The sequence below is a fragment of the Drosophila teissieri genome, chromosome 2L (genome assembly GCF_016746235.2).
Source record: "Drosophila teissieri strain GT53w chromosome 2L, Prin_Dtei_1.1, whole genome shotgun sequence".
In the NCBI taxonomy this organism is placed as follows: Eukaryota; Metazoa; Arthropoda; class Insecta; order Diptera; family Drosophilidae; genus Drosophila; species Drosophila teissieri.
The window spans coordinates 11446976-11459232 of record NC_053029.1 but is presented as its reverse complement, the minus strand read 5'-3'; the positions used below and the strand labels follow the sequence as shown (position 1 = coordinate 11459232).

The 12257-nt window shown below is 42.8% G+C and overlaps 2 protein-coding genes across 4 annotated transcripts; both read left to right on the top strand.

Moving 5' to 3' along the window:
• Positions 1 to 783: 783 nt before the first annotated feature.
• Positions 784 to 2684, top strand: LOC122621103 (probable cytochrome P450 4d21). The gene is made up of 5 exons (XM_043798860.1): positions 784 to 995; positions 1065 to 1451; positions 1518 to 1587; positions 1647 to 1843; positions 1899 to 2684. Exons 1-5 carry the CDS (start codon positions 833 to 835, stop codon positions 2612 to 2614), a joined length of 1533 nt encoding a protein of 510 aa, XP_043654795.1. The 5' UTR covers positions 784 to 832; the 3' UTR covers positions 2615 to 2684.
• A 708-nt stretch (positions 2685 to 3392) lies between these two features.
• LOC122625605 lies at positions 3393 to 11643 on the top strand. 3 transcript variants are annotated; one of them, XM_043805694.1, is made up of 6 exons: positions 3393 to 3485; positions 8485 to 9344; positions 9470 to 9839; positions 10005 to 10601; positions 10751 to 11139; positions 11275 to 11643. In XM_043805694.1, the coding sequence occupies exons 2-6, from the start codon at positions 8538 to 8540 to the stop codon at positions 11488 to 11490; spliced, it is 2379 nt and encodes a 792-aa protein (XP_043661629.1). In that variant the 5' UTR covers positions 3393 to 3485; positions 8485 to 8537; the 3' UTR covers positions 11491 to 11643. The 3 variants fall into 3 exon arrangements, with proteins under 3 accessions (XP_043661629.1, XP_043661637.1, XP_043661635.1); XM_043805700.1 differs by lacking the exon at positions 3393 to 3485 and adding an exon at positions 3539 to 3588; XM_043805702.1 differs by lacking the exon at positions 11275 to 11643 and having other exon boundaries at positions 10005 to 10606; positions 10751 to 10862.
• Positions 11644 to 12257: the final 614 nt, after the last annotated feature.

The following is a 12257-nucleotide window of genomic DNA, read 5'->3' as shown; positions in this document are numbered from 1 at the left end:
TTGCTTTTCATATCAGTCTGCCACATGTTGATGCCGCCAAATGCATTGGGCAATGTGTTCAGTTTCCTCTCCTATATTTCTTATTTGTGTGCAACACGTTGCAGAGTTTCTTTTGTCTTCTGCTGTAAGTGGTAAGGAATATTTCATAGGGAATATTTATAGGGATTTATTTCATAATAAACATCGTCAAGTAAATCCATACCAAGTGTTATTAGGAATATTTTATGCATAAGTCGAGCGCTGGCACACGCGGTGCTCTTAATAAACATCGTTCAGTTTGTTAACTAAGTCAATGCAAAGTGATATATAAATATATTTTAATTATTGTAATTTAAGACTTGCGTTTGTAATTTAAATAATTATAACAATTATTAGTTATAGTCGGTCTGAGAGCAGTCTTATGTAAAAGCACTCAGAAAAAATAGAAACTAATTTCATTGGAATTCATTTTAATAATCAATTAATATATTTTTCAGATTTATCTTTCTCAAAAACTAATGATAATAACAGTGTTTTCCTTTTCTTTTGCACCTAACAAATGTAGACAATAATATTTAGTTTATGCTTTTAACCTATAGAAACAGAAAATTATTTTAAATATTTTATAATATATTCATTTTTACAAAGTTTTTATATAATAATATAATATTATACATAACGATTTTTATACCAGTTTTTTTTTTGTGTAAGGTTGAGGTACTAGTAGTTACGGAATATATTCTTTTCGCTTTCGATATAAAGCCACAGTGCGGTGAAAATACTGGTGCTGTCACAACCAAGCGATCAGTCTCTTAACTATAATAAAGCGGATGTAACATTAAGAATACCAAAGATGTGGCTATTGTTAGGTATTGGAGTTCTGATCATGAGCTTAGTCTGGGATACAGGACGCAAACGATGGAGAAATAGCGTCTTTGCGAAGTCAAAGATTTCGGGACCATTTTCGATCCCAATATTGGGCAATGGACTGCAGGCCTTGACTTTCAGGCCAGAAAGTGAGTTATACTTAAAATTACTTGATATATTTCCAAAGACCTATTTCAAATTTAAATTTACTCCTATAGATTTTATTCAGAGGTTTGGTGACTACTTCGATAAATATGGCAAAACCTTTCGCCTGTGGGTTCTAGGCGAGTGTCTGATCTACACAAAGGATCTCAAGTACTTTGAAGCCATTCTGAGTAGCAGCACACTGCTCGAAAAAGCAAAGCTCTACCGATTTCTGCGTGAATTTCTTGGCGATGGACTCCTTTTAAGCACCGGAAACAAGTGGACTTCTCGCAGAAAGGTTCTCGCCCCAGCATTTCACTTCAAGTGCCTCGAAAACTTCGTGGAGATAATGGATAGAAATAGTAGGATTATGGTGGAGAAAATGAGAAGTGTGGCTGATGGCAAAACATGCGTGGACCTATTCAAGTTGGTTTCGCTGGAAGCCCTTGATGTGACCACAGGTATTTGATAATTAATCATTTTATTATTATCAGATATATTTATTGATTAATATTATTATTTATTAGAGTCCGCAATGGGTGTTCAGGTGAATGCTCAGAACGACCCAAATTTCCCCTACACAAAAGCCCTCAAGAGGTAGGTGCTGTATATTCTCCGTGAAAGCCATGCTTCAATAAAAATGATTATTTTTTCAGAGTGGTTTATATCGAGTCAAAACGCATGGCAAGTGTTTCGATGCGTTATAACTGGCTTTTTCCGCTGGCGGCTCCTTTGGTGTATCGCCGCTTGCAAAAGGACATTGGAATTATGCAGGACTTCACTGACAAGGTCATTCGCGAACGACGAGCGATTTTGGAGCGCACCAAGGCTGATGGCACCTACAAACCGCTGAGTACGTGTAATATAATCATTGCAGAGCTATCCTTATTACAGTATCCATTTTGTAGTAATGGGAGACGAAGAAATAGGTGGTAAGGCCAAGATGACTTTGCTGGACATCCTGCTGCAAGCCTCCATCGACAACAAGCCCCTGAGTGATGTGGATATCCGCGAGGAGGTGGACGTTTTCATATTCGCAGGAGATGACACCACCACGAGTGGGGTGTCCCATGCACTACACGCAATATCCAGGCATCCCAAGGTCCAGCAGTGCATCTACGAGGAACTACTGTCTGTTCTAGGAACGGATCCCGACGCTCCAGTGACCCAAACCAAGTTGCTGGAACTGAAGTATCTCGACTGCGTGATCAAGGAGACGATGCGTTTGCATCCACCAGTTCCCATCCTCGGAAGGTACATTCGCGAGGACTTGCACATTGGCGACAAAACCATTCCCGGCAACACCAGCATTTTACTAATGCCCTACTATGTCTACCGAGATCCGGAGTACTTTCCGGATCCCCTGGCCTTCAAGCCGGAACGATGGCTGGACATGAAAGCTACCTCGCATACGCCTCTAGCGTATATTCCTTTTAGTGCAGGGCCCAAGAACTGTATAGGCCAGAAATTCGCCAACCTGCAGATGAAGGCGCTGATCAGTAAGGTCCTTCGGCACTACGAACTTCTTGCGCTTGGCGAGGATCTTACACCTACGTACACCTTCATTTTGAGTTCCTGTACCGGAAATAATGTTGGCCTTAAGCCAAGAACAAGAGTTAAATGATACATAAGTGATACATATGGTAAATAGAATCGCCATCACTATTTTTTTTTATATTTATTTTACAATATATGCCAGGAACAAACCTATCACAAAGTAAAGGTTGTCAACTTATTATAATAAGATTAATTATTGAATTGCATTACACTTTTGTAATAATGCTAAGTAACTAGTAAAGTATCTTTAAACATTATACATCATAGAACTTTGGATTTCTTGCTGTGCATCCTGCGTAGTATTTTCAAATGGCTCTACCTTTTTTGGCATTCCATGACTCATCTGCTGCATCCACTTAACCCACTTCGATGCTGAAGCCGTCACCCACATGTGCGAAATTTCCATAAGCCAATTGCAGAAACCTCAGCCCCAACGATCCCAGAAAAGCTGCACAAAACCAACAACCAACCGGTAACGACAGTTTTTTTGTCACAACTCCAGCATTAAAACATTCTTTACAGCCCCTGGGCACGCTCCATTCCATACATATATACATATGATACATACATACGATCGCATAAAAGTCAGGCGAAACGATCTCATCATAACTTAAACGTCACGTTGCAAAGAGCCATTAAAGTATTGGCTGCAAAGCCAAAAATAAACTAAAGGAAAAACCGCTGGCGACACACTGAACCAATGACTCCTAACGTTCGATGCGAAAAAAGAGTAAAACTGCATTTTAAGAGTGCTTCAAAAGCTGGTTTTAAGAGAGAAACTCGAAGTGCCGGTGATTTGAGACCCGATCCGCGGCTTGAGCTCGAAAGCGAAATCAAATCGAAACCGAAAGCCAAGCCGAGTTGAGGTGAGCTTCGTGTTGGACTCTTTCAGAAGAATCCGAAAGAGAAGCTTTGGATTTTTGGCTTCTTCAGTCGAGGTATTTATCTTTCAGTCGGTTTTTTGGCAGCCGATCGCGCGGATGCGGCTCATAAAAAACGCGGGTTTCAATCATCTTTGAAAATTAACGACAAGTGCAAAGCGTGAGTTTTTCATTTTGGGTGATTAATTGTAAAAATTATTTGTGATTGATTGAGTGTTGTGTGTGTTCAGTCTGGAAAAATTACTGAGAACAAACTCTGAGATTTGCGAAAAATCCTTTATGAAAAAGATACAACAATACAAGATACCACAATTATTGGCGTGCAGAAAATGCCCGACAAATGCTTGCCAAACGAAATTTTTATGCAAATTAAGACGCTCGTAATTACAGAGCAACAAGCTCAAATTGCCATGTACAAACCCAAACCAAAGTCACTTTAATTAATTTTGAAGTTTGCACTTTTAATTAAAGACGAAAAATAGAAGCGAAAAAGGCGAAATAAAGTTGCAATCAACATTGATTAACATAACATGAATGTCGAGCACTCACATTCGCATATCCATAAACATTCGCGGTTGCCCTGCAACAATATAAATAAATAAAAAAAACAATAAAAACTCGACCGCAAAGTGAATCTGAAAAGCGTGGAAAAGTGACAAAAGTGCGGTTCTCGTGTGAGCTATGATCATCGTCATTGAATGGGTGTTTGCTGGTGTGAAATAAAAATCTGAAAATCTGGTAGCTACATTAATTACAAATGTATGCAAATGAGCAAACAGGTGAAGCACTCACAAAACCAGAACTCGCAGTCTGGCGCTTGATGATTGTGCAGATGTGGAGATCTCTCGTAGGCCTGATTGATAAAATAATTGCTCCGATGACAGGCAGATTTAAATGCAGCTCTTGTCTTAGAGTCAGAAGGAATAAGTCCATATATTGCCGATCCTTAGATGTGCGTTAATATCAACGAGTTATTAGTAGTCGAGAAACTAGTCGATGAGCCATTCTAAGATCTTCTTTAAGGCGCTAAATGCTTATAGTGGTTGGCAGCAGACGGTTTCTGAGATCATTTCTCAGTTGAGTGATCATAAGAAGTTTCTAAGACTATTTCAATGCTAACAAATTATGATAATGGAGATGGCTGGAGAACTCTGACATCACTTTAACGCTGTCTGATCATTGGAAGTTTAAAAGCTATTATGATTTAGCTCGTAAGAGCAAGGCACAATCTATGTAATAATAAATGTTTAAGAATTAGAAACTTTCTAAAATACTCGATAAGCTGGAGTAAATGAAGTAATGTATATAAAATATTTCCTAAGAATAACAAAAATAATTGAGTTCCAAGGATTATGGGCAGAGTGAAGTAATCAATACAGTTGTTAAAACTTTTGAGTACAGGTCGTTAACTTAATAAGTATCATGATCATAAACAATAATTGGAAATAAAATTTAAAGAGAATTCGCAAAACCATGACTGATCAGTTTTTGCGATCGCCTAACAAAAAGTGCCAAAGTACGTAATACAATGGAAAAGTAATTAAAGTTGTTTATTCGGTAATGAGCAGCCAGTTGAAAGAACAGGAGATTGTATTGTACCTCGCCATGGATCCATGGATCAACTGTCAATTAAATACCAGACGGGCATTTATCCGCCCACGATCTGTTCAAATGTCAACAATGATCGATGGCTTAATCGGTCTGAATCTTTGGAATCTATTGACTTCACTGTCATCTAATCAGCCCAGTCCACCTCGACCCAAACACGACCGATCGCTGGTTGTCATAACCTGGCTGCGCAGCTCCTCTTGATCTTCTGTTCTGTTCGCCAAATGTGACTCAGAACTTAGCCAGCCAAACTGTAGCAAGTTGCATGCTCATGTAAGGCCATAATCGCAGTGTCTAACTGCCATAATCCACCCGCTAACTGCTTCGGAAGGCAGCTGGCCTCAGCTTCACATAGTTTCAGATACAGATACGAATTCAGATTCACATTCAGCTTTAGCTTTGGCTTTAGACCCAGACTCTGACTTCCAATCGCACTTGGACTGGACTGGAGAGTCGCTGGCTATGCTGGCTCACCTCGCACAGAAAAACATCGCATGGCACGTACTGCGGCCGAAGCAAAATAAAATCGAAAAGCATAAACAATTTATTTGAACAAAATAACTTTGAACTGTGCGGTTGCAGTTGCATTTGCTGCACAGCTCCGAGTCGGAAAATGACTTAACTTATAAGCTGGCATTCGATGGTGGATGCTGCAATGTTTCAATGCAATTTACCTGGCCAGGAATGCGAGTCATGCACTTGGAAAAAGCCACTCTGCCGATAGCTTTCTTGACCATAAAGAATAGTGGAGAGCCCTAAAATATTTAACCAGTATTACCATACAGTATACAGTTTTTGCCAGTGTAATCCAAGCTAGTTTCGTTCTTGTTCGACGTGTGAAATGACCAACATCAAAGCCACACAAACCAAACAAAATTATACGGCGTTGGGCAACCGATATATATGCACCTATGTGTATGCATGTTCAGCCAATTGAAGATTGCACTAGAGAGGGCCCCAAGTACAGAGCTGGGCATTGAGGCATACCATTGCATTGCCCAAAGGTGTTCTAATGGCTGGCCAAACGAGCGATTGAACAATGCCTGGAAGTGCATTTCGGCCCCAGATACAGCCACTCAGATACAGATACAGATACAGATACAGATATCGAATGCAGCTACAGTTGCTAATTAGACGGGTTGCCAAAGATCTAGATAGGTGCGTGACTTGGAAACAAAACTGAGGCTGTAATTGAGAGGAGATCGCGGATCTGCCAACCACCGAAAATGCCCGCTTTGTACTTAGATTACCTCATTTCCCACGCAGTCTCACATGCTCATCGGTCGTTAAGTATGCCTGAAAAACCACCAAGCTCCCAAGTACTCCACATTCACCGCAGACACTTTGGACCCACCTTACTCAGCTTCCCCGTGATCTTTGGTTACACCCGTTCCAATCCGAGTCTCGACCCTAAAGCAAGGTTCTTTGCGGCACTCCGTCAATTGCTGTTATGACCTTTCTGTCGATTGTTCGCCTGGCTTGACTAGCATTTTCCACCACTCGACTGACCTTAGCCAAATCTTAAAAGCCGCCAGCGAAACGCTTAATAACCTGGCCAACCAAAAAAATGAGTAAAAGATTTTGCACACCTGAGAGGAGTTGAAGAGGCGGGAGCGTGGAGTGCCGGCCTGCAGCTCATTAATCGGCCAACGAACGGCAGAGCAGATGTTGATGTACTCAGAGAAATATTACTTAATTGCAATGCTTACAGTGAAAACAATCAGAATCGCAATTCAATAAGATGAGGGCGAGCACATACAATGTATGCCATTGTAAATCAAAGAAAAGCATATAAAGCAAAGGTATACAATTGACAGTAGACTCAATAGATCGTCTTTAAAGCTTAATTATGCTGTCCATATTACAAGATTACAAGAGATACATCTTGTGTTACATTTTGCTCTGTGCCGCAGACTCCGCCTCTCGAGCTTCCCGACAAGAAGCCGCAACACTTGAGGCAACATGAAATCTGGACAACTTGGTTACTTGCAACTTGGCAGCAGGCAGACAGAGGCAGTCAGGCAGCAACGAAATCAAAAGTGAAAAGGTCACTAGCACCAGTTGGCCAGCAGTTGGAGCAAGAGGAGCAAGATCCCGGCTGGAGTTGTCTGAACCAAAACCAAGAAATATATATATATGTATGTTATGTATATATGTACAAACAAAACACTTCAGCACTCGACACTCAGCCAACTGTGGCCGCCAAGCTCAAGCGCCTTTTGATCATCGCACTCGTAATGCCAACCCAGGGGAAAATGGTAAAAATTCGTAGTAACTCGAGTGCATAACACCGAGTGACGTCTTAAGTAGGAAAACTCTTCTAGGAATACCCTTAAACCAATCAATGCTTGCAGGAAAACACTTTAGTTTGATTCGCTGCCAAAATATATATATTTACATATATCCTTACCTACATAAATGCCTTTACAATAAATTTACTTAGAGATATAATTTATTGGCAATATTATAATGTGTTTGCCCTCTGTGAAAATAAATATTGCGAAAAAGTGTATATTGCACATAAAGTAAGGAATGCCGTTGTGTGGCAGCTACCATTTTATTTGACATTTTCTCGTATCCAATTTCCAGCATTGGCGCATTCCCATTTATAATAACCGCTCCCAGGGCATCTATTCTTCGTGTCAGTCAGATCCACCAGATCCACTAGATTCGCCAGACTCGCCAGCTTATTTCCAACTATTATTGCCATGGTTTTGGTTGCTTCGCTTGCTCTTCGTTTTTCCGGCTAACGAGTTTTCCGCTGGCTTTTGTGTATCTGCAACTTTATGTGAACTTACCGCTGCAGAAGCAGCCACTTGCCGGCGATCTCTTGCCCAATGCAATTCGCATTTCAATTTTTCTAAACTATTGGCCAATACATTTGGGGCTTCTCGGCACATACATACGTATGCTCATCGTATTTACAACCATAATATGTATGATTATTTATCGCCGCAAAAAGCTTGGGAAAATCCAAATGAAATTGCAGCATCTGCTTCTTGATTGCTTGCGGTTTTTCTTCAGTGGAATTAATGAGGCTTAATTGAAGCAACAGATTGAAGATCAGCAATCTCTCGGCTCGGTTGACAACTTTCCACAAGTAGTGGAAATGCCGAAATGCATATTGCCAGGCACTTTCATTTTCATCTGCAATTCGATTGCCTTTCGCAAATCCCCGATTTCCAGGAGAGAGGCCCTAATCTACTGAAGACTCTTGAACATCAGTTAGACATTTGGAATTACCCCCGGGTTATGCAATGGTGGTAGATACACTGAGCGAAATAGCCGAGCAGCCTCAGTTAAATCCTGGAAACTATCGTAAATCGTTTATTATTTAAGAAACCCTACAAATAATTACAAACAAAATATTAAAAAGTATCATACCATTTTGTAAAAGATCTAAATAGCTCCCACCTTAATCAAAGTTTTTATTACTTTTCCGGTGTAGCTTTTAGCAATTGACATTTGGAGGGGCCATTCGAAAGGTGAGCTCAGGTAACAATGGCCGAACAGAAGCAGCTGGAAGCAATTGCGAATGAGACCTCATCAGTCACCGGATTGAGACGTCAGCCCACCAAATATCCCCACGGCCTCAACATCACGGTGCAGACCATCGACGACGATGATAATGAGGGATCTGCGAAAGATCACAGTGACTACACCCGCGCCTCCGGCGGCGAATCGTGCTGGAGCGAGACTCAGAAATACCACATTGGAATGCTGGGGAGTCCCGAAGCCCTGGCCGAACTTCAAGTTCGACGCTACAAGTACCCATTGACGGCTAATTATTATTTGAACAGCAAGCTGGAGAGGCCGGAGAAGCCGACACCCTGGATGCTGTTGGGCTATGCTCGAAGCGTGTGCAGGTGGAAGTACCTGAGGTGGCCCATTATATTTGTGGCCAGCGTCTTGCTCTTTTTCGGACTGATCACCTACTGTCTGTGGCTTCACGATGTCAGCGTGGCTAGAGCCAAATTCCTCCAGCGTCGCTATGAAGCCACTTTGACATCCACGACCTCCAGCAGCCACGAGGCCTGGGATGAGGAAACCACCAGCTCCACCGAAAAGTCGCCCCAGGAAACCACACGACTCGAAGACACGGACGACAGTGACGAGAGCACGGAGCTGCCTGAAATAGCATTTGGTGACGATGGAGACCCAGAGGCTGAAGGCGAGGATGGCGATGGGGATGGCGACTACGATGACACCTTGCTGCCGGCGGACAGCATACGATTCACCTCCGGGCATCAGAACAGCTTTGGGGTTCCCATCGAGCAGGACAAGCGAATGCTGCAGTTGCTCAAAGAAGTAAGTTAGAGCTACAGTTTTGTACTTTAGCACTACAGTGCACCTTTAACTTTCTTGTTTTTTCCCAACCAAATCTGTGATGCCTGTCACATAATTATCACCTATCCCACTACTTTATTTTGCAGTTACTGCACAAACCCCAGGCGACTCCCGCTGGCAACGAGACTCCCCTGACCCGGGTGTCCCCCACCCTTCCACCCCCCCTGTCGGCCAGTGGGCGGCCCACAGAGGCGATGGCCTTGACCACCCCCTCGACGACGAACAGTGGCTGCCAGTCGACCATGCTGCCCATGTGCCAGGGAGTGCTCGACTACGATCTCACCTACAACCGCGAGGGTGCGGCACCGCGGGACGCCACATCCATGGCGGCCTACGAGACGCTCATCCGGGCCAATTGCTCCTCCAGGGCGGCTGAGTTCATTTGTGGCGCCCTGGAACCCGAGTGTCGACCTCTGCACATCGGGCAGCTGCCTCCTTGTCGTCGCATCTGCAAGGGTAAGATAGAACAAATGTACATATATGTATATACATATAGGGAAATGCTATTCAACTTAGTTTCTCTGACATTAATACGACAATATTACAACGCAATAAGAATAATTCTCATATATATAAACTATACATTGAATATCTTGCTATTTTGCTTTGGCAACTTCTTAGCTATTTTGGAGGCCTGTTCCATAGCGATTTACAACTCGGATATCCTGGGCGAGCTCTTCGACTGCAACCTGTATCCCGACGCCCATGAGAGCCACAAGTGCGAGGATCCCACAAGGCGACGTGATTACTGCTACGGAAACGAGTTCCAGTGCCATGATGGCAGCTGCATTCCCCAGAACTGGCAGTGCGACAAGATCAAGGATTGCCTGGGAGGCGAGGATGAGGATGAGCAATGTTTGGTTTGCGAAACGGACGAGTTCCGCTGCCGTTCGAATGAAAAGTGTCTCGTCGAGAAGTATCGATGCGATCAAAATGTGGACTGCTTAGATGGCAGCGATGAACAAGACTGCGATGAGTATGGCTCTGGCGATTTGGCCCCATTCGATGAGTCTGAACTGAATGCCTTTCCGCGGGTGTTTTCCTATGCCAGCTTCCTATCGCCCAACGAGACGAATGACAAAGTATACACGTACATCACGGCCACCACCGATGAGGATGCGGGCACGGAGACCAAGTTCCAGATCCACCAGGTGGCTGCGCCTGCGCCTCCAGTAAATTCTAGTGCGGAGGAAGGTGCTGGAGGACCTAAAGGATTTGGTAAGGTGACAAGCCAAATCAATTTGTTATATACTAAAAAATTCATTACTAAGGCTTCAAATAAGTTTAGAGTGTAAAGAGTTGCATTTGTGTGTTTAAATATTATGTTAATATATTTCCTATGTGTTTCTCGCAACATTTGCTCTCAGTGAACTTTCGTGACAGCAAGGAGATAATGATGACCAGTGATTCGGAGAACAAGTTCAAGTATTCCCAGCGAGCCAATCGAACTTCTGTGAAATTCAGCGTGTCAGCACCCACAACTCCAGCGGCCAGAACAGCAAGTGCGATTCCCAGTTCAGCTTTGGCTCAGCAGCGCGAAAGAGCCACAAGCACCACCACAAGTACCACCACCAGTACCACCACCAGTAGCACCACCAGTACTCCCAGCATCAGCAGCACCTCTTCAAGTCCAATTAATCCACCCACATCAAAGCCCAATCCCTACGAGGTGGCCACTTCCTCTGGAGGTTGTCCGCCCCACGAGCTGCGTTGTGTGAGTGGCAAGTGCATCACTGTCAGTCAATTGTGCGATAAGGTGAGATAAGTTCAAAACCTTTAAGTTTTCCCATTTTCCAAAAACATCTACCAAATACAAACGATCATAATTGCAATTAAATGAAACGATAAAGAATACTTATTTGCAACATAATTTGGTACGTACTTCCTGCAGCAAATTGATTGTCCCGATGCCGCCGACGAACTAATGTGCGTATATCGGGAGCGCCCAAGTAGGCTACGCACCACCTCGACCACTGCACCACCACCCACAACATCATCATCGGCACCACCGGAGACCAGCTCAGCAGCCACAACCACAGCTGCGGTGACCAGTACACGGCGTCCGTTGAGGACCACGCCCAATCGAAGTCGAAAGCCCAAGTCGTAGAGTGATGTATCTTGTATCTATGTTTATTTATGTCTCTATTATGTCTCTACTCTCCACTTGTATTTTCTTCGCTCGCTATATGTATGATAAATGATGTATTTGTAAATCTTTGTTAGTGCCTAAGTTGTCTAGTGTTTAGAGTTGTTTACCTATTTTTATGCGCCTGAAAATTGTATTTTTGCAATGAATAAAGTTTAAGATGTGAGTAGCATAAACGATTAACGTGGTAACTTGAAATTGGGTACTCAGTTTGGTACTCATTATTTTGAAAACTGTTCCAAGCAATTAATCTTTTCCATCTTCGCACCGACTAACCTTGTCAGGAACATAAAGGCAGTACAGAAAACATATAATTTTCATTGTTCGCTACTTTCGAAAGCCATAAACATACACTCGTATACTCATATGTTCATATACTTATACGGACAATGCTCTAACGAAATTCAAATGAAATCGATACAATTAAAGTCGGGACATTATTGCACAACAACAACCTTGGTCATTGGTCAGTACGGCCCACGCATTCAAAAGACCGAGACCATTTGGTTTGGGCAATTCAATTAACCAGTCCATTGTTATCGATTCGGTGGTGCAGTGAATGCTACGGAGTCCATTATCTCTATGCCATGAGTGTGTGCTAAGCTGGCTGCAGTACACTGGAAACGAAGTGTGACTACTGTTTTAAGTTCGCTTTGCTTAGAACCAAAGGAAATGGAATATTTTGGCTAGTGTATAGCGAAGTGTATTAGGGAGTTTGACAAACAGAT